The 21994-nt window shown below is 46.8% G+C and overlaps 2 protein-coding genes and 1 pseudogene across 9 annotated transcripts in view; 2 read left to right on the forward strand and 1 right to left on the reverse strand.

Moving 5' to 3' along the window:
• The window catches only part of BCL2L1 (BCL2 like 1), a 60704-nt gene extending 50409 nt beyond the window's left edge, over positions 1–10295 (reverse strand). Inside the window, exons 1-2 of one of the 7 annotated variants that reach the window (XM_053574147.1) lie at positions 10194–10295; positions 8003–8678 (exon numbers count right to left, since the gene is read on the reverse strand). In XM_053574147.1, the coding sequence (XP_053430122.1) occupies positions 8003–8566 (564 nt within the window). In that variant the 5' untranslated portion in view covers positions 8567–8678; positions 10194–10295. Of the gene's footprint in view, positions 1–8002; positions 8697–8763; positions 8898–8962; positions 9999–10081 lie in introns of those variants that run through there. The other 6 variants (XM_053574146.1, XM_053574145.1, XM_053574143.1 and 3 more) reach the window with 6 other exon arrangements.
• Positions 10296–10300: 5 nt separating this feature from the next.
• The window catches only part of TPX2 (TPX2 microtubule nucleation factor), a 109618-nt gene continuing 97924 nt past the window's right edge, over positions 10301–21994 (forward strand). The window contains exon 1 of the mRNA XM_053574139.1: positions 10301–10412. The gene's annotated coding sequence lies outside the window, so the exon portion shown is untranslated. The remainder of the gene's footprint in view (positions 10413–21994) is intronic.
• LOC128573759 (zinc finger protein 106-like) lies at positions 14059–15419 on the forward strand (annotated as a pseudogene). The gene has a single exon (XR_008376540.1). The product of XR_008376540.1 is annotated as a zinc finger protein 106-like (transcript).

The raw sequence follows: 21994 nt of genomic DNA on the forward strand, positions 1-21994 counted from the left end.
GTCTCATTTTGTCACCCTCGGTAGAGTGCCGTGGCGTCCCAGCTCATAGCAACCTCCAGCTCCTGGGCCTAGGCGATTCTCCTGCCTCAGCCTCCTGAGTAGCTGGGACCACAGGAGCCTGCCACAAGGCCCGGCCATTTTTTGTCGCAGTTTGGCCGGGTCCGGGTTTGAACCTGCCACCCTCGGTATATGGAGCCGATGCCCTAACCACTGAGCCACAGGCGCTGCCCAATGCTGGCTATTTTTTATTGCAGTTGTCGTTGTTTAGCTGTTTCTTGCTCATCCTTGAAAATGCCATGTTCACTCTCTCCTGAGTCCATTTCATCTGCCTGAAACTCTCTTTTCTATAGGTACAACATTCACGACCTCATCTCCTCCAGGTCTTGGTTCAAATATAAAAAAAATTAGTCTTAGGTAATAACCTTTGCTGGGGCTAAGGACATACCAATCTCAAATATGACTGTAGGAGACCAGAATATGCCACATAGTGTATCAAAAAATACACTTCTTTGGGGTGGCACCTGTGGCTCAGTGGGTGTGGCGCTGGCCCCATATACCGAGGATGGCGGGTTCAAACCTGGCCCCTGCCAAACTGCAACAAAAAAATAGCCCAGCGTTGTGGCGGGCGCCTGTAGTCCCAGCTACTCGGGAAGCTGAGGCACGAGAATTGCCTAAGCCCAGGAATTGGAAGTTGCTGTGAGCTGTGTGATACCCCGGCACTCTACCAAGGGTGATAAAGTGAGACTGTCTCTATTAAAAAAACAAACAAGCAAAAAAAAAACTTCTTTGGCATATTTTGAGAAACTGGTTATTCTGAGAAACTATACACACAAGAATATCTCTGAAAACCTGTCCCTTTGTAAAAGAAATTCATACCTATAAAGGAAATCTAGATTAGTAAAAGTATCTATTTCAGGAAGGTAGCTACTCTAGACAAATTTTAATACCTAAGACTTTTTATCTGCATAACAATATGTTTACTCACCTGCCCATAACTTGTAAGGCCACCAACCTCTAGAAGCCCCAAGCCCCTATTCCTTTTTGTAGTTCAGAATACTATATAACCTTCAATCATCTAACCCTTCCTGAGATTCCCATTTTGTGGGACTAGTTTTTTTGTCCTGTTAATTTGTCTTTTGTCAACTTCATTGGTAGCCCAATCAAAGAACCTAGAAGGGCAGAGGGAAACCATTTTTGCTCCCCTATATCTTCTTTGATCACTCTTTTAAAGCTGCAGCCCCACCCTCATTAGGCAAGCCCTATGGCTCAACCTGTTTTATTTTTTTCATTGCACATGCCATCACCTGATATATACCTATAATTATATATTTACTGTCTGTTGTTTCCCAATAGAATGTGAGCTCCATGAAGACAAAAACTTAGTTTTGTTTACTGCTGTACTCCTATTACAGCCTGGCACAATAAATATTGTTTCAATTAATGAATGAATAATTAGGTACAGGGCCACTCCCATTATTGTTATTCTGGTTTGATAAGGTCAGTTTCTTCAGAAATTTTGTGGGTATTTCTCATTAGTTATCTGTTGTGCTCCAGACCTCTGCTTGGTGTGAGGAAATAAGCACAGACAAGGTGTGCACCCCACCCTCAGGAGCTCCCCAAACTGGGAGAGAATAAATCTGTTAGAAATATCTATGAATGAATATACATTTAATGCATAAATATATTAATTTTAAATTAGTAAAAAAAAAGAAAAGAAAAGAAGTATCTCCTCTGGGCTTGGCACCTGTAGCTCAATGGCTAGGGCGCCAACCACATACACTGGAGCTGGTGGGAGCTGGTGGGTTCGAAGGTTTGAATCTAGCCTGGGCCAACTACAACCAAAAAATAGCTGGCGTTGTGGTGGTCGCCTGTAGTTCCAGCTACTTGGAAGGCTGAGGCAAGAGAACCACTTAAGCCCAAGACTTTGAGGTTGCTGTGAGCTGTGATGTCATACCACTCTACTGAGGGCAACATAATGAGACTGTCCCCTCCCCCTGCAAAAAAATTCTCTGCACTAATTTAAGCTCTACTAACTGTCAAATCCTTTTTATTTATGTAAGTTTTGCCAGGTACCATGCCCACAAAAAAAGGCTCAGTCCCTTTTTTTTCAGATATTTGAAGCTGGTGATCACATTCTCCTGGGTCTTCTCTTCCCCAGGCCAAACAAAAAGGCCCGGTGGGACTGCCTGACTAGGGTCTGCCAATTGGGAATAGGGAAGACAGGTGGAGGGACAGAAGAGGAAAGGAACCAGGAGCAGAGAAACTCCTTCAAAAAAAAGAAAGGGAATCCTTAGGGAGGACTCCATGGAATAAGGTTGGAAGTGGGGACAGGGGTTCTACTTAATTAAGGTAAATTATGTTTCTGTAGAACAGCAGTACATTGAGAATTACCCCTGTACCCATCCACACTAAACCCAGACAAAAACATAACAGCTGAAATCAAATCAATCCAAATCAACTGCCTCATGATAGAAGGGAGAGGGCACTGGAGAAGCCAGGGAGGCCGGGCACAGAGGACGCTCCAGCCCACTGGCCTCAGAACAGATATCTGCTGAAGCTAAGTATTGCTATTTCATGTACCCCAAATAAATCTGGTGACTACCCACATGAAACTCAAGAAAACCATCCAGGTTTCACTGGGGTCTTCTGAAAAAATACCTGGGTAATTTTCAACCAGATACTAAGGGGCTACATGGGGTTACTGGGGAAATTATTCTTACAAAGTCTGGAAAACCCTGTGATAGTATCAAAGTTTTAAGAGCAACCTAAAACGTACACCCAGAAGAAGTAGGTGTTCCAAGGGGGAGCCCCTGAGACTCTGCTACCTCATTTGGGTCCTGAATGAGATTACTAAAAATTTCCACATTTGGGGTTTCTAATGGGATTTCCCCAAGAAAACCGCAGAACTGCCAACATCTGCAAAGGGAGCTGAGGTGTTTCAACTAAACATATACCCATGCTGAAGAAGCCATAATAGGTAAGAAGAGACCTACAGAAGCCATACAGCCTGAGAAAGGCCAAAAGACCAAGTTATGGGATTTTTGTTTTGGTGTGTGATTTTTTTTTTTTTTTTTTAGGAGATAAAAGTCTTGATGTGTTGTCCAGACTGGTTTCAAACTCCTGGCCTCAGACGATCTTCTTGCCTTGGCCTCCCCAAAGTGCTGGCATTACAGGCAGGAGCTGCTGTGCCCAGCAAAGTTATGTTTTTATATTTTTTTCCCCCACATATAGCATTCATTGCTTTCTTTTTTTTTTTTTTTGGTAGAGACAGAGTCTCACTTTGTCACCCTCGGTAGAGTGCTGTGACATCACAGCTCACAGCAACCTTCAACTCCTGAGTTTAGGCGATTCTCTTGCCTCAGCCTCCCAAGTAGCTGGGACTACAGGAGCCCGCCACAACGCCCAGCTCTTTTTTGTTGCAGTTTGGCTGGGGCTGGGTTTGAACCCATCACACTCGGCATATGGGGCTGGCGCCCTACTCACTGAGCCACAGGCGCTGCCCAGCATTCATTGCTTTCAACAATGATGTTTCCATTAGGCTAAAGGGTTTTTTAGGGACAATTATCCCAAAGTGGCCTGGCCCACCAGAAACACTTCTGTCCCTTCTGGGAAGGTCACACATACAATATTCTAGGTGACTACTTCAAGGACTAGCTTTGATTCTTAAGGACTCTAGGGGTCAAAGTCAGTTCCCTGAGGGAAGCCCATTCATTAAAAGAAGTGCTTCCACCCTATAATTAAGGTAGGGGAAGGGCTTTTGTTCTAGATCTTTTATGAGTCAAGCTATGGCAGCTGGCTATCATTATTCCATTTTATAGGTGGGAGAGACAGATGGACAAGAGAGAAACGAACAGGCTCAGCATTTCATCAGGTGATTCAAGGAAGGCTAAGAGTCTGCAATTCTAGTCCCCGAAACATCAACCCATGATTAAGTAAAAATAGCTGGGGCAGGCCACACACCACTGTCATCTATTAGGAGAACCTGAGAGGGTTTGAACAATGAAAAAACTAACACGAAGCCTATGCTGGACAAAACTTTGAGACTTGGCTTGGTGTCCATAACTCAGTGATTCGGGTGCCGGCCACATACACCGAGGCTGGCGGGTTCGAAACTGGTCCAGGCCTGCTAAACAACAATGACAACTACAACAACAACAACAAAAAAAATAGCCGGGCATTGTGGTGGGCACCTGTAGTCCAGGTTACTTGAAAGGCTGAGACAAGAGAGTAGCTTAAGCCCAAGAGTTTGAGGTTGCTGTGAGCTGTGACATCACGCACTCTACTTAGGGTGACATAGTGAAACTCTGTCTCAAAAAAAGAGAAAAAAAGGCTTGGTGCCTGTGGCTCAAGCGGCTAAGGCCGCCACCTGAGCTGGCGGGTTCAAATCCAGCCCAGCCCGCCAAACAACAATGATGGCTGAACTAAAAAATAGCGGGGCATTGTGGCAGGTGCCTGTAATCCCAGCTACTTGGGAGACGGAGGCAGGAGAATCACTTGAGCCCAGGAGTTGGAGGTTGCTGTGAGCTGTGATGCCACAGCACTCTACCCAGGGTGACAGCTTGAGGCTCAGTCTCAAAAAAAGGGCGACACCCATAGCTGGGTGGGTAGGGTGCTGGCCACATACACAGAGGGTGGCAGGTTTGAGCCCAGCCTGGGCCTGCTAAACAATGACAAACAACTGCAACAACAACAAAAAAGCAAATAGCTGGTGTTGTGGCAGGCACCTGTAGTCCTAGCTACTTGGGAGGCTGAGGCAAGAGAATCGTGTAAGCCCAAGAGTTTGAGATTGCTGTGAGCTGTGATGCCAAAGCACTCTACCGAGGGTGACATAGTAAGACTCTGTCTCAAAAAAAAAAAACTTTAAGACCTACTTGACTCCTGCCATGTCTGAGTTTTACTAGCACCAGAATCCAAAGGTACCTACATGCTTTTGGGAATCTGCTACTCCTGACAAAGGCACTATCCTTCTTACAGCTACCTGAACAATGCCAGAATCACAGTCCAGAGAGAGCATCTTCATAGACATGTTCTGCTTGGGCCAACAGCACCTCTGGCTTCCTGTGTCAGTCTATCTTGGTCACTTTATTACTCTCCAGACAACCTGATATGAATGGAAAGTGGCTTTAGAGTTAGGTTAATTTTCAGTGTAAATTCTCATTCAGACTTAACTGGCAGAGGGATATCCATGGTCAAGTCACTTGGCCACTAGAAGCTTTATGTTAAACTGGGAATAAACTCACCCATCTTGAAAGGTGATCACAGCATGTGATTTCTACAAGGGAAGGTGCCATGTCTGGCTATGCCCAGCACCTAGCACACTGCCTGCTTCATAGTACATCTTCAGTAAATATTGGCTGCATAAGTAAAGGGCCTAACAATTCCTACTACATAAAAGGTATTCAATAAAGGCTAATTTCCTTCTTCTTTGCTTGAGGGATGCTAAATTTAGAGCATCCCCTGGGTTGAATAACCCATAACTCCTATAGTCAAGCATCTCCCAGCTGCAGCCTCCAGGAAGGTTATGAGGTGGCACTGCAGTAACCAGTTTGTGCAGCTCAGAACAGGGTGGTACCCGAGAGGGAAATGGGCAGGTACCTTCTACCCAGACTCAAAAGATCTCGAGTCAAATGTTCTTTACCAACTGGCCTCAAGAGGGAGAATGCATGTCCAGAAAGGGTTCTGCCATAACTGGCTCTTCTGCAACATTCCTTCTGTTCACCAAGAGGAAGTGACATGTGGTATGTTGTCCAACAGGCTCTGATAATTCTTTTTTTTTTTTTTGTGGTTTTTGGCTGGGGCTGTGTTTGAACCCACCACCTTTGGCATATGGGGCCGGCGCCCTTTGAGCCACAGGTGCTGCCCTGATAATTCTTAAGCAAAGAGACGGAAGATGGAATTTCAGTCCAGTGGAGATCTAATGAACTTGCCCAGAGCTGCTGTGTCTAAGACCTCTTTCATATGCTACCCTGGGTTGTTGGCAAGTCTCTGGTCAAGGTAGCCTTCTGAAGAGGCTGGTTGGCAGACCAGGTACCTCTCCCAGACTGCCTTTTGTTTACAATTGTCAATAACCCATCTGATATTAGAAACATTGGCCAAAGACAGTAGTCAGGCAAAGTGGGCAAGCAGCCCAAGGCTCTTTACTTTGAGATGCCTCAGAGGGTGTGTCTGAAGCCCTGGAATCCTGTCCCTCCTGCAATCAGCTGAACAAATATTTGTCCCAAAAGAGAATCAAAGCAGGAGGGAATAGGAGAGGTCATCACACAGACCCACAGGAACTATTTAATCATTTATTCCTCCCAACCCCCAGAAGCTCATTTATGGAATGGCTTTCAAGACTGGTCAGCCTTAGCTTGAGAAGGCCTCGTCTTTACCTGTCCCCCAAACCCATCCCAATCACCTGACCTTTATTTACTTGATCCCCTTGCCTTTTAGAAGAGCTGGAAGAGGAAGAGTTGATAAAGTTACAAGGAAATGGGAAATGAAAGAGAGGGTGGGGTTCCAGCGCAAACTTAGGAGGTCTCTTGCTCAGTGGTAAAGTGCCTGCCACGCCCTAGGCCCAGCCTATGGACAATTGCATTCCTGACATTCCCGAGTCCATGGTGCATGGCCTCTTCCACCTCAGCTCCTTCAATAGATGACTTATTTTGCACAGTCTGTCGATTTTTTGCACAGTCTAAGGGGATAGAATAAGCCCTTCACCTCCCTCTCATAAGCTCTGCACCTCCCTGAGGCAGGGAGATAAGCAAGGAAATAGAACTGGGTTCACTGAAGAACAAAAATTGCCCACAGAAGCTCACACCCCTACCTCACCCTGACTCCATGATGGGCAAGAGAATTCTTTCTCCCTGGAAAAGGAATTTGCTAGTGTCAGTTACTGTGCTCATATTATCTCTAAGATTTACAATATCCTGTAAGGCAAGGAAAGCTTGCCACATTTTTTTTAGTGGAAGAAACTAAGGCTCAAGGTAAATCAGCATGTCCAAGGTAACACAGCTAGTTATGTGACAGGGCTGGGACTTACACCCTCATTCAAAGCCTGTTATCAAACCTTAATGTCTCTCAAGAGCCCACAGACCAGGTTCTTTTTTTTTTTGCAGTTTTTGGCCAGGGCTGAGTTTGAACCCACCACCTCCAGCATATGGGGCTGGTGTCCTACTCCTTTGAGCCACAGGAGCCACCCACAGACCAGGTTCTTGCTTTGCCAGCAAACAGTGCTCAGTGAAGAGGCCCCTGGGCCCTGGCCAGAAAGTAACATGCAGAGCAGCTGGAGAAACCCAACCGACCCCAGGCAGTGAGGTGCAAAGTCCCCAGGCTTAATGTGTGACACAGCAGGAGCTCCACAAACAAGCCATCCATGCAGAAAGTTGCACACTTTGGGGAAAAGGAACTTAGGGAGCCCAGTGCAAACACAACCTGCAAAGCCTGCACTGCCCAAAATCTGAAATTTTAGCCATCTAAGCCAGTGGATGGGCTATGCCCCAGTCTGAGAGGAAAGTACCATACATGCAAACTTTAAAATAAATGGAATTTGATTTGTGAGAGAGAAGCTCTGCAAAGGACTGACACCTCCAGTGGAGAAGGGGTAGAGGGATGTATGGGTCACAAGACCCATCATCTTCTCTAGGCATTATACCCCTCACTCCTTTATGTAGTGAATGACTGTGTCAAGATGAGGGGAACATCACACTAACTTCCTTCTCTCACAGGTTTTGGGACAAATGAGCATATATACTATCTTTTTTTTTGCTGAGAAATTGGAACACAAGTATGAAGGAGTGGGGTCACAAGGGTGACCAGAGAGAAATATGCATGGTACTTCAAGAACTTGGTTATTTATATTTCCAAACAGTTGACCTCTTGTGATGAAATGAGGACAGTCAGGTCTCCTCAACAATCAATGTCTCCAACAATCACTCAACAGAACAGATATAGGGAAGGGCTGTTGGGGATATCTCAGACCAAAGGCCAAAGAAAAGGGACACACAAGGGGCTTGGTTCTTACCCAGCCGCCGTTCTCCTGGATCCAAGGCTCTAGGTGGTCATTCAAGTAAGTGGCCATCCAAGCTGCGATCCGACTCACCAATACCTGCATCTCCTTGTCTACGCTTTCCACGCACAGAGCCCCGCCGAAGGAGAAAAAGGCCACAATTCGACCCCAGTTTACCCCATCCCGGAAGAGTTCGTTCACTACCTGTTCAAAGCTCTGATATGCTGTCCCTGGGGTGATGTGGAGCTGGGATGTCAGGTCACTGAATGCCCGCCGGTACCGCAGTTCAAACTCGTCGCCTGCCTCCCTCAGTGCTTGCTTCACTGCTGCCATGGGGATCATCTCCCGGGCATCCAAACTGCTGCTGTGGCCAGTGGCTCCATTCACCGTGGGGCTGTCAGCCAGGTGCCAGGATGGGTTGCCATTAATGGCACTGGGGGTCTCCAGCTCTGATTCATTCCCTTCTGGGGCCTCAGTCCTGTTCTCTTCCACATCGCTAAACTGACTCCAGCTGTATCCTTTCTGGGAAAGCTTGTAGGAGATAAAGTCAACCACCAGCTCCCGGTTGCTCTGAGACATTTTTATAATTGGGACGGGCTCAACCAGTCCATTGTCCAAAACACCTGCTCACTCACTGAGTCCGGTCTCTGCTTAGTGATTCTCTTCTAAGATCCAAAGCCAAGATAGGATTCTGAAGGGAGAGAAAGAGCTTCAGGAAAAAAAAAATTAATATGCATGCCATTTACCCCACAACATCCCATTCCCCCTTCAGGTACCAGAACTGGTTTCTTTGTGGCTCTCCAGAGGTCTGGGTCTGGATTCCAGGAGACATCAATGAAGTCAAATTGAAAGCACCGGTGGCTCAGAAATCTCCCACCGGCCTTTTTACCCTAGCCACCCCCGCTTCTCCGAAAAGCCTTCCTCGGAAAGTCACCCCCATCAGCACCCACCTACTCCACCTCCCGCACCACCTACATTCAAATCGGCCTCAGGCGACAGCAAGCAGGTGCAGCCCCCGGAAGATCTTTTGTATCATAGGTCGGGAGAGGAGGCGGCGGCCGGGATGCCGGTAACTCAGCCGGCCTCGCGGCGGTTGGCAAAAAAAGCAACTCCAGCCGGAGGGATCATGCGACCCGGCAGGCTGGGATCTCAGAAAGCGACACAGGAATTGCGAAGCTCAGGAACCAGCCCCCTCGCTCGCTTCCTCCTCCATCGCCCGGATCCAGGGCGGCCGCTCTGCAGCCGCGGCCTCCTGCCACCGGGAGCCCAGCCCCCTCGCTCTTGCACGCCCCTTGGCTCTCCGCCTCCTACTGGGAGCCAGGAGAACTCTCCTGGAGGTGGTTGGTACTGGTTTAATTTAGTTTAGGTGTTTGTTTTTTTTTTTTTCCTATTTAAGTACCAGCCCAAGGTGAGGCTGCTAGAGCCTAGGAAGGACTTCTCAATGGGACTCAAGGTTTCGGTGAGGGACTTAAGGAGGGGAAAACTGCCTTAGATCTGCGATCTGACTTTGCAAAGGCCACCCCCGGGCCTTTCCGGGAGGCTAAAGGCCGGAGACCCCCCACAAACGCCGCTAGTTTTCTTTGAATTCCCCAAAGGCCCTGGACGTGGCGGTGGGGGATTGCCGGGTCCTCCATTCCCCGCCCGGACACAATGGCCGCCAGCGCCCTGCACAAAGACGGAGTGAGGGTGAGGCGTTGGGCCTCTCCTCGGGTCGGGAAGAGGAGTCGAGGCCTGCTCGAAGCTCTCCACAGCTGAGACCACGTTTTCTTAGGGACAGGCCTAAGGTGGCTTCCTGGAGCCCCCGCGAGAGCTCGGGGGCCAAAGGCTGCACCTCTCCAAAGCCCAGGGTGGGCGAGATGCGGCCTCGCGGCTTATCCCGCTGGCTAGGCCGGGTACCGGCGGAGCCACCGCCCCGTTGCTAGGCAACCACTCTCCCTTCGGGGCTCCCCCTAGACCTTTCTGAGAGGAGGGGTCTCGCCCCCGGCAGCCCGTCCAATGTAGCCAATCAGTGAGCCCAGTCGGCACGGAAGCGGGACGGCGAACGCTCCCATTGGGCAGAGAGGCTGTCACATACAGGGGAGGCGGCGCTCTCACCTGCGAGCCCCGCGAGCCATGGGGGGCCACATCCCCCTTCTTCGGCTCGGTGGTTTCCAGCCGGGGGGCTCTTCGCGGCCGTGTTCTGCGCCGCGGACCTGGGCCGGCCTACCTGGCTGACTGCTCGCGCCTTCTCTCTTGAACAAGCCGGCCTCAGTTTCCCCTGAAGAGACCGGGGGAACTTGCAAGCTCAGTCACTTCCGGTGCTGCGGCAACGCGCGCGAGCCCGAGACGCAAGGGGGTGCGCGCCGTGAGTGGCTGACATCAAGGCCCAGAGAAGGAGCGCCCCCTTGCGGTAGATCTGGGGAAGCCGGAGACGCAAAGAATCAAGGTTTATGTTCACATTTCCATTCATTCCTTAATTCGGTCTATTTCATCTATTCGTCAGTTAAAATATAGAAAAAGCGTCGAAGTGTGGCTAAGTTATGTGTTTCTGGATTATACCTCTACCAATTGGTCAAGTTTACCAGCTGCTCTGTGCCCCAATTTTCTTAACAGAATGGGTTAATAGCACCAACCTCTTATTGAGTTACTGTAAGGATTTAATGTTATTTGTAAAGCCCATAGAACATAGCCCGGCGTTGTGGCGGACGCCTGTAGTGCCAGCTAGTCGGGAAGCTGAGGCAAGAGAATCACCTAAGCCTGGGAGTTTGAGGTTGCTGTGAGGTGAGATGTCACAGCACTCTACGGAGGGCGATAAAGTGAGACTCTGTCTCTACAAAAAAAAAAAAAAAAAAGAATAAATGACTGCTGTAAAGTGAAAAAAGAAAGTCCATAGAACAGTATATGTGTCATAGTATATGCTCCATGAAGTCATTCAACAAATATTTATTATTTTAGTTGCTAAAGAAAAGGTTGGGGCGGCGCCTGTGGCTCAGTGAGTAGGGTGCCGGCCCCATATGCCAAGGGTGGCGGGTTCAAACCCAGCCCCGGCCAAACTGCAACAAAAAAATAGCCGGGTGTTGTGGCGGGTGCCTGTAGTCCCAGCTGCTTGGGAGGCTGAGGCAAGAAAATCGCTTAAGCCCAGGAGTTGGAGGTTGCTGTGAGCTGTGTGATGCCATGGCACTCTACCTAGGGCCATAAAGTGAAACTCGGTCTCTACAAAAAAAAAAAAAAAATTGGGCGGTGCCTGTGGCTCAAGAAGTAGGGTGCCAGTCCCATATGCCGAGGTGGTGGGTTCAAACCCAGCCCTGGCCAAAAAAAATAGGTTAGGAACAAGATGACAATGGGCCATAGGCTCACCCTTGGAATCCTAGCACTCTGGGAGGCTGAGTCTGGAGAATTGCTTGAGTTCAGGAGTTCGCGACCAGCCTGAGCAAGAGTGAGATACTGTCTCTACATAAATAGAAAGGAAAGAAAGAAAAAGAAAAAAACAGGGTGTAGTGGCGATAGCCTGTAGTCCTAGCTATTCCAAAGGCTGAGGCAGGATGATTGCTTGAGCCTAAGAATTTGAGTTTGCTGTGTGCAAGGATGATGCCCATGGACTCTAGCCTGGGCAACAGAGGAAGACTCTCAGAAGAAAAAGGCTGGGTGTGATGGCTCACACCTGTAATCCTAGTACTGTGAGAGGTGGAGGCAGGTGGATGGCTTGAGCTCAGGAGTTCCAGACCAGCCTGAGCAAGAGTGAGACCTGTCTCTACTAAAAATAGAAAAATTAGCTGGGTCCTGGTGGCACATGTCTGTAGTCCCAGGTTCTTGGGAAGCTGAGCAAGAGGATCCCTTGAGCCCAGGAGTTTGAGGTTGCTGTGAGTTCCGTATAATCCCACTGGACTCTTACCCAGGGCAACAGAGTGACACTGTGTAAAGAAAAAAAAAGCTATCTTAAAAACATTCTCACTAAATTTTAGATGATGGGGAAATGCTTAGAGTGTAATGTTAAGTGAAAATAAAAGTATTGTATACAAATTAGAGGTGTGACATAATCTAAACACTAAATACAATGCATAGGGGAAAGGCTGGGAAGTCAATATGATAAAGACATAAGAAAAGTGGGGAAAACCGTTGCATAGATGGTTAAGAGGAATGGAAACAGCATGGCAAATAAACCTCTCAAATTATAATGTAACTGGAAATGCAAATAAAAACTTCAGAGAGGTACCATTTAATGCCCGTCAGATTGGCAAAAATGAGAAAATCTGATAAAAACAAGTGTGGTTCAAGGAGGTGGAATAACTTTGGAAAAAAGTTTATTGTTACATAAACGTTTTTGTAAGGGCGTTGTGGTGGGCGCCTGTAGTCTCAGCTACTCTGGAGGCTGAGGCAAAAGAATCGCCTGAGCCCAAGAGCAGGAGGTTGCTGTGAACTGTGACGCCACAGCACTTTACCGAGAGTGACAAAATCAGACAGAATGAGACTGAGAAAAAAAAAGTCTATTGTTACCTTGTAGAGTCGAAGATACCCATCATCTATGACCCAGCAATTCCATTCTTTTTTTTTTTTTTTTTTTTTTACCGTTTTTGGCCAGGTCCGGTTTTGAACCCACCACCTCTGATTTATGGGGCCAGCGCCCTACTCCTTGAGCCACAGGCACCACCCAATTCTATTCTTTAATATGCACCCTAAAATAACTTTTTTCCCAAATCATGCAATGATTTATGATACCTAAAATAATGTTTGCACATGTAAAAAATGTAGGTATAAGAATGCTTACAGCAGCACCACTTATAATTGCAAAACTTTGGAAATTACCCAAGTGTCCATGATAGCAAAATGGTTCACAAATAATAGTCTGTGTTGGCTCCGTGCCTATAGCTCAGTGGTTAGGGTGCTGGCTACATAAACTGGAGCTGACGGGTTTGAACCTGGCCTAAGCCTGCTAAACAACAATGACAACTACAACAAAAAATAGCCGGGCCTTATGGCGGTGCCTATAGTCCCAGCTACTTGGGAGGCTGAAGCAAGAGAATCGCTTGAGCCCAAGAGTTAGAGGTTGCTGTGACTTGTGATGCCACGGCACTCTACCCAGGGTGACAGCTTGAGACTCTGTCTCAAAAAAAAAAAAAATAGTGTGCATATACATTGGAATATGATAGAATGAGAACATAAGTGGATTTAGCTACATACAACATGAAAGAATCTCAGAAACATATTGAATGAAAAAAGTTGTGTAAACAGGCTGGGTGTGGTGGTTCATGTCTCTAATACTAGCACTCTCAGAGGCAGAGGTGGGAGGATTGCCTGGCCTCAGGAGTTCAAGCCCAGCCTGAGCAAAGTGAGACCCTGTTTCTACTAAAAATAGAAAAACTAGCCAGCTGTGGTGGCACCTGCCTGTAGTCCCAGCTACTTGGGAGGCTGAGGCAAGAGGATCACCTGAACCCAGGAATTTCAGGTTGCTGTGAAGAGCTATGATGCCACAGCACTCTAGCCTGTGAGTAAGACTCTGTCTCAAAAAAAAGAAGAAAAAATTGTGAAAGCAAAAGAATAGTTCAGCATGATCTTATGTATATGTAGTTTAAAAATAGAAAAAATGGAATCAATATACTATTTAGGTTTGTAGTAATTAGCCTACTCCAAGATGGCACCCAAATATTTCTGCCTGGCTCAGCGCCTGTAGCTCAAGCGGCTAAGAGGCCAGCCACATACATCAGAGCTGGCAGTTCTAATCGAGCCTGGGCCTGCCAAACAACAACTACAACCAAAAAATAGTCGGGTGTTGCCGTGGGCGCCTGTATTCCCAGCTACCTGGGAGGCTGAGGCAAGAGAATCACTTAAGCCCAGGAGTTAGAGGTTGCTGTGAGCTGTGATGCCCTAGAACTCTACTCAGGGCGACAGCTTGAGACTCTGTCTCAAAAAAAAAAAAAAAAGGGCTGCGGCGGCAGTGCCCGGCGGGGAGTAGGTCCGGAGCGGACTCCCAGACCGGAAACGGAAAGGGGCGTCTGGGGGCGTCGGGGACTCCCTCGCCTGGCCCTCTGTGGTCTGATGGAGTAAGAAGGGTCGGCTGTGAATGTGTGACGTTGAGTGCTTCAGATCTGGTCACTATGGTACGAGAATGAAAATGCATATTGTGCCACACTGTGTGCAGTTCAAAAAAGGTTTGGCATAGAAATGGTGCCTCTTGTTCCAAATGAACAGGAAGTCTTGGATTTGGATGGGGAGCCTGATCTGTCCAATTTAGAAGGATTCCAATGGGAAAGTGTTTGCATTTCCTCATCCCCTGGATTGGCAAGAAAGTGAAGCCTTTCTGAGAGCAGCCTGATTCTTGACAGGGCTGCTTCTGTGTACAGCTTCTTCAGTGAGGAAGGCACAGGCAAAGAAAATGAGCCTCAGCAGCTGATTTCACCTAGCAACTCACTGAGGACTGCAGAGTCAAAAAGCCATTATGCACCTTAAACAGGAAGTGGCACCTCTGGCCACTTCCCTCAGAACAGGTGAAAGGGCTGAAAACGTGGCTTCCCGAAGGCGACACAGTACACAATTACCCTCTGACCATTTAATACCTTTGATGCATTCAGCAAAAGACCTTAACAGCTGGGAGAGGTCCTCACCACCTTCAGAGAATCAGAATGCCCAGGAGAGTAATGGAGAAGGAAATTCTCTATCATCAAATGTATCCTCTGCCCTTGCAATCTCTAGTATAGGTGATGCAGCCACAGATAGTAGCTGTCCCTCTGGTGCTGAACAAAATGATGGCCAAAGTATTAGAAAGAAACGAAGAGCCGCTAGAGATGGATCTTCTCCTGAAATCCCAAGTCTTGAGAGAAAAAATAAAAGAAGAAAAATTAAAGGAAAGAAAGAACGTTCTCAGGTTGACCAGCTGCTGACTATTTCTTTAAGGGAGGAAGAACTAAGTAAGTCATTGCAGTGCATGGATAACAATCTTCTGCAGGCCCGTGCAGCCCTTCAGACAGCTTATGTTGAAGTTCAGAGGCTACTTATGCTCAAGCAACAGATAACTATGTAGATGAGTGCACTGAGGACCCATAAAATACAGATTCTACAAGGACTACAAGAAACATGTGAACCTGCTGAACACCCAGACCAAGCTCCCTATAGCCTCACATGAGAACAAAGGAACAGTAGATCTCAAACATCTGCTGATGTCACACTGCTGCCTACTCCCCTTTTCTCAGTTTTCCTGGAGGATCCATCTTCCCACGTGCCACCATCATCCACTGGAGCCCCTCTTCAAGTAACCACACTTCCTGCTTTCCAAGCCCATGGCAGTGGCCCTGCTCCAGACTCATCAGTTCAGATTAAACAAGAGCCTATGTCTCCTGGACAAGATGAGAATGTGAATGCTGTGTCACAAGGATCTGCTTGCAATGTGTCCAAGGAATTACTGCAAGCTAATAGTATGCAAGCTTTTCTCTGGGTTAAGGGCATCTTAGTATTAAGACTAGGGCAGTTTTATACTTGTGATGTAAAGCCATACTTACTAATTATAAACCAAAGTAATTGCAATTAATTTTTCATTGAAATTCCCTTCTTATAGGAGGATTATTTTATAATATTTCAGAGAATGTAAATTTAAATATTTCTAACTTTAATTTTCTGTGATCGCAGGTCACTGAGTTAACTTTGTATTAACACCTAAAATGTTCCATTTATTAGGATAGGTGCAGAATTTATCTGGTTTTGTGAGATAAACTGGCTTAAAGTTCAGCCAATTTTCTTTCTTTTTTTTTTTTTTGTAGAGACAGATTCTCACTGTACTGCCCTTAGGTAGAGTGCCGTGGCGTCATACGGCTCACAGCAACCTCTAACTTGGGCTTACGCGATTCTCTTGCCTCAGCCTCCTGAGCAGCTGGGACTACAGGCGCCCGCCACAACACCCGGCTATTTTTTTGTTGTTGCAGTTTGGCCGGGGCTGGGTTTGAACCCGCCACCCTCGGCATATGGAGCCGGCGCCCTACTCACTGAGCCACAGGAGCCGCCCTAAGTTCAGCCTATTTTCTAGATAAGGTATATCCTCTGAATTTCTTAGCACTAAACTGTCTTTATCATCACAAAAACAAATCAGGTTAGTAAGCCTGAGAGGCAGATGTCATCATGGAAGGCAGAGGGCTCTGCAGCTTGAAAGTATGTAATAGGAACTCGGTTGGTTTGAGAAATAGCCCAGGTTTAGGCTATTTTTATCAAATTGCGTTTACCTGGTTAGCATTTAAGCCATTTAAAATCCTACTGGAAGTTTGCATAATTATAGTGGTGCCATGTTGAAATTTAAGTCAAACACATTGGCATTGTGTGATTTCTTTTCTTTTTTTTTTTTTTTTTTTTTGTAGAGACAGAGTTTCACTTTATAGCCCTCAGTAGAGTGCCATGGCATCACACAGCTCACAGCAACCTTCTGGGCTTAAGCGATTCTCTTGCCTTGCCTCCTGAGTAGCTGGGACTACAGGCGCCCGCCACAACGCCCCTCTATTTTTTGGTTGCAGTTCAGCTGGGGCCGGGTTTGAACCCGCCACCCTTGGTATATGGGGCTGGTGCCCTACCGACTGAGCCACAGGCGCCGCCCTCGGCATTGTGTGATTTCTTAAGTGAAAACAAAGTCTGAAGAATTATCCTAGATTTTGCTACCAGACTTTGCAGTACTAATCTAGATAGCAGTATCACATGTATATTATCTATCATATAAAATTTTAAGTTACTTATACATGGACAGTATCTAGGATTAAACAAAAAAGTAAAGAAGTATTACAGTAACTTTTTTTTTTTTTTTTTTTTTTGTAGAGACAGAGTGTCACCTTATCGCCCTTGGTAGAGTGCCGTGGCCTCACACAGCTCACAGCAACCTCCAACTCCTGGGCTTAAGCGATTCTCTTGCCTCAGCCTCCCAAGTAGCTGGGACTACAGGCGCCCGCCACAACGCCCGGCTATTTTTTTTTTTTTTTGTTACAGTTTGGCCGGGGCCGGGTTTGAACCCACCACCCTCGGTATATGGGGCCGGCACCCTACCGACTGAGCCACAGGTGCCGCCCTACAGTAACTTTTTAAGCTAATTTTTTTTTTTTGGAAAAGCTAATGAGATTTCTTTTCCTGATTATAAAAGTAATTCATATTCGGGGTGGCGCCTGTGGCTCAGTTGGTAAGGCGCCGGCCCCATATACCGAGGGTGGTGGGTTCAAGCCGGCCTTGGCTGAACTGCAACCAAAAAATAGCCGGACGTTGTGGCGGGCACCTGTAGTCCCAGCTACTCGGGGGACTGAGGCAAGAGAATTGCTTAAGCCCAGGAGTTGGAGGTTGCTGTGAGCTGTGTGATGCCATGGCACTCTACCGAGGGCCATAAAGTGAGACTCTGTCTCTACAAAAAAAAAAAAAAGTAATTCATATTCATTGTAAAACAAACTAAAAAGAAGGTCATGTTGTTGTATATTGTTTCAAGCTTTCTTAAGTCGTTAAGTATTGTGTGTTTCCATGTAGAGTTTATACCAAGAAGGAATCATAGTATATTACAAGCTGATTTTTTCAATTAATATATCATGATCATTTTCCTGTGTCATAATTGATCTAAAATATTTTATTTTGTTAGTTGTATAATATGTGAATAGTTGCATGATCTGGATGTGCAATAATTTATATAATAAACCTTTTTCAAATATAAAAAAAAATTTCTGCCTCTTGATACTCACACCCTTGTGCAGACTCCTCCACCCCCTCATACTGTACCAGAGTTGTTCTGTGTGACTAGTAGCAAATAGCAGAGATGATGGTGTCATCACTTTCAACTTGGTTACAAATGATGTGGATTCTGTTTTTGTGTTCTCATGTTTTCTCTCTCTATCACCCTCACTTACTGGGAGGCCAGCTGCCATGTTGGGAGTCACCCTATGGAGAGGCCAAAGTGTGGTGAGGAAAGGAAAACTGCCAACAGTCACGTGAAGGTCTTCTGGCCCCAGTCCAGCCTTCAGGTGACTATAACCTTAACCTTATTCAAGACCTTGAGCCAGAACCACTGCATTAAGCTGCATTCCTGACCATCAGAATCTATATGAGACAGGAGGCCCCTGTGGCTCAGTGAGTAGGGCGCCGGCCCCATATACTGAGGGTAGCAGGTTCAAACCTGGCCCCGGCCAAACTGCAACAAAAAAATTAGCCGGGCGTTGTGGTGGGCAACTGTAGTCCCAGCTGCTTGGGAGGCTGAGGCAAGAGAATCGCATAAGCTGAACATCTGGAGGTTGCTGTGAGCCATGTGACGTCATGGCACTCTACTGAGGGCGGTAAAGTGAGGCTGTCTCTACAAAAAAGAAAAAAAAAAAGAATCTATATGAGGTAATAAGTGTAATTTTAAGCTGCTAAGTTTGGGGATAATTTGTTATGCATTAATAGATAACTAATAAAAGGGATATACATGTCTGTGGTGAGGGAAAATAAACACACAATTCATGATAGCCATTGGATATTTACAGGAGAGGGCACAGGATGACCCTGGGGAACAAAATGGAATTGGGAACTTAAAAGATAATATAAATGTTTTTCTTTCAAGGATTGCTCTCTGTCACCTATGCTGGAGTGCAATGTCCCAATCACAGTTCACTATAACCTTGAATTCTTGGGTTCAGGCAATTCTCCCATTCCACCTCCCAAGTATCAGAAATTATAAGGCACATGCCACTACCTCCAGCTAATTTTTTTTTTTTTTTTTTGAGACAGAGTCTCACTTTGTTACCCTCGGTAGAATGCCGTGGCGTCACAGATCACAGCAACCTCAAACTCCTGGGCTTAAGCAATTCTCTGGCCTCAGCCTCCCAAGTAGCTGGGACTACAGGCGCCCACCGCAACACCTGGCTATTTTTAGAGATGACATCTTTTTTTTTTTGTAGAGACAGAGTCTCACTTACTGCCTTCGGTAGAGTGCCATGACGTCATAGGACTCATAGCAACCTCCAGCTCTTGGGCTTCCGCGATTCTCCTGTCTCAGCCTCCCGAGCAGCTGGGACTACAGGCCCGCCACAATGCCCGGCTATTTTTTGGTTGCAGTTCAGCGGGGTCTGGGCTTGAACCCGCCACCCTCAGTATATGGGGCCGGCGCCCTACTCACTGAGTCACAGGTGCCACCCAAAACTTCTTTTTTTTTTGTAGTTTTTGGCCGGGGCTGGGTTTGAACACACCACCTCCAGCATATGGGACCGGCGCCCTACTCCTTGAGCCACAGGCACTGCCCTAGAGACGACATCTTGATCTGGCTCAGGCTGATCTTGAACCTGTGAGCTCAGGTAATCCACCCACCTTGGCCTCCCAAGTACTGGGATTATAGGCGTGAGCCACCATGCCCAGCTAATTTTAATTTTTTAAAATGTTTTTTGTAGGGCTGGCATGGTGGCTCACACCTATGATCCTAGCACTCTGGGAAGCTGAAGTGGGAGGATCCCTTGAGTTCAGGAGTTTGAGACCAGCCTGAGCAAGAGTAAGACCCAACTAGGAAAAATACCTGGGCCTGGTGACAAGTACCTTGTAATCTCAAGTTATTGGGGAATCTGAGCAGGAGGATCACTTGAGATCAGGAGTTTGAGGTTGTTGTGAGCTAGGCTGACTCTAGCTTGAGTCAACAGAGTGAGACTCTGTCTTTAAAACAAACAAACAAAAACCAAAAATTGTTTTTTGTAGAGATGGCATCTCAATACCTTGCATAGGCTGGTCTTGAACTCCTGACCTCAAGCAATTGTTCCACCTTGGCCTCTCAAAGTGCTAGGATTACAGGTGTGAGCTACTGTGCCTGGCCTGAAAATGTTTCCCCTTCTTTCCTACTTTCCCTCCCCTTCTCCTCCTCCCTTCCCCTCCTCCCTTCCCCTTTCCTTCCTTCCCTCTCTCCCTTCCTTCCTTCTTTTTCTTTCTCTCTCTCTTTCTTTCCTTTTCTTTCTTTCTTCCTTTCTTTCTTTTCTTCCTTTTCCTTTACTTTGTTACTCAGTCACCCTGGGTTTGAGTGCCATGACATCATAGCTCATGAAAACCTCAAACTCTTAGGTTCAAGTGGTTCTTTTGCCTTAGCTTCCCCAAGTAGCTGCTACAGGTACCTACCACAGCAACTGGCTATTTTTAGAGATGGGGTCTCACTCTTGCTCAGGCTGGTCTCAAACTCCTGAGGTCAAGCAATCCACTAGCCAGGCCTCCCAGAGTGCCAGGATTACAGGCGTGAACCACTGAACCTGGCCATTGAAAGTGTTTTTCTTATTAAATTGAATTGTACATGTGTAAGGAGACATTTTTGCTTCATTATTCTTTATACCTTTCATATATTTCATATGTATATGAACCTGCAGCTTTGCCAAACAGATTAGGGAGGTCCTACCCCACCACAGGACATTTTTCTTTTTTCTCTTTCTTTCTTTTTTTAGACAGAGTCTCACTATATCGCCCTTGGTAGAGTGCCGTGGCATCACAGCTCATAGCAACCTCTAACTCTTGGGCTTAAGCTAGTCTCTTGCCTCAGCCTCCCAAGTAACTGGGAGTACCGGTGCCTGCCTCAACACCTGGCTTTTTGTTGTTGTTGTTGTTGTTGTAGTTGTCATTGTTATTTGGCAGGCCCATGCTGGGTTCGAACCCACCAGCCCTGGTGTATGTGGTCAGTGCCCTAGCCACTGAACTATAGGCACCGAGCCAACACAGGCCATTTTTCAATTTCTGTGCACCGTCTAGATCACTGGGGCATGTCCCTCACCTCAGTGATAGAGGTCACATAGTTTCCCAGAGCTAGGCTTCACCTCCGTTCTTTTTCTTTCTTTTTTGAGACAAAGTCTCACTGTGTCACCCTTGGTAGAGTGCTATGGTGTCACAACTCACAGCAACCTCAAACTCTTGGGGTCAAGCAATTCTCCTGCCTCAGCCTCCCAAGTAGCTGGGACATAGGCGCCCACCACAACAACCAGCTATTTTTTGTTAAAGTTGTCATTGTTGTTTTAGCTGGCCCAGGCCGGGTTCGGACCCTCCAGCCTGAGTATATGTGACCGGCACCCTACCCACTGAGCTATTAGCACTGCCTTCACCTCCATTCTTGATCATCGATTGGGTGTATGCCTCTGGCCTGGGGAACTGCCTGCTGGGGCACCCATTATACCCACATGGTGTTCACTACCAGAATAGGAAAACTGATTTTGATCTTTACAAACTGCTGCGAGACATTTTGAAATGCAATTCAAACCTTGAAGCTTCACATCCAAAAGCACTGTTTTTTTTTGTAATACTGGAGCATCCCTTAGTATTCTGTCACCCTCAGTAGAGTGCCGTGGCATCACAGCTCATAGCAACCTCCAGCTCTTGGGCTTAGGTGATTCTCTTGCCTCAGCCTCTCAAGAAGCTAGGACCACAGGGCCCCACCACAATGCCCGGCTATTTTTTTATTGCAATTTGGCCTGGGCTGGGTTTGAACGTGCCACCCTTGTTATACAGGGCCGGCGCCCTATTCACTGAGCCCATCCCTTAGTATTCTAGGGAAAAAAAATTTTTTTTTTTGTAGAGATGGAGTCTCACTGTACCGCCCTCAGGTAGAGTGTCATGACATCACACGGCTCACAGCAACCTCTAACTCTTGGGCTTACATGATTCTCTTGCCTCAGCCTCTTGCCAAGCAGCTGGGACTACAGGCGCCCACCACAACGCCTGGCTATTTTTTTGTTGCAGTTTTGGCTGGGGCTGGGTTTAAACCCGCCACCCTCGGCATATGGGGCCGGCGCCCTACTCACTGAGCCACAGGTGCCGCCCGGGAAAAAAAATTTTAAATTCTTCATAAAAAGAACATATACAAAGTTAAAGAAAAAACCACATATGAGGAAGAACCAACAAAAACATCATGGCCATCCATAATGAAGTATCAGACCAGATCATCTCCCACAAGAGATGACAATGTTGCTACTTCAGAAGATTCTGACTAGAAGGAAATTATAGAAGTGACAGGGAATTCAGATTATGGATGAAATAAACGATGAAAAGAACTGAAGGACAAGTGGAAAACCAGCAGAAGGAAATCCAAAAATTGACCCA

Source organism: Nycticebus coucang, chromosome 21 (assembly GCF_027406575.1).
Source record: "Nycticebus coucang isolate mNycCou1 chromosome 21, mNycCou1.pri, whole genome shotgun sequence".
Lineage (NCBI taxonomy): Eukaryota > Metazoa > Chordata > Mammalia > Primates > Lorisidae > Nycticebus > Nycticebus coucang.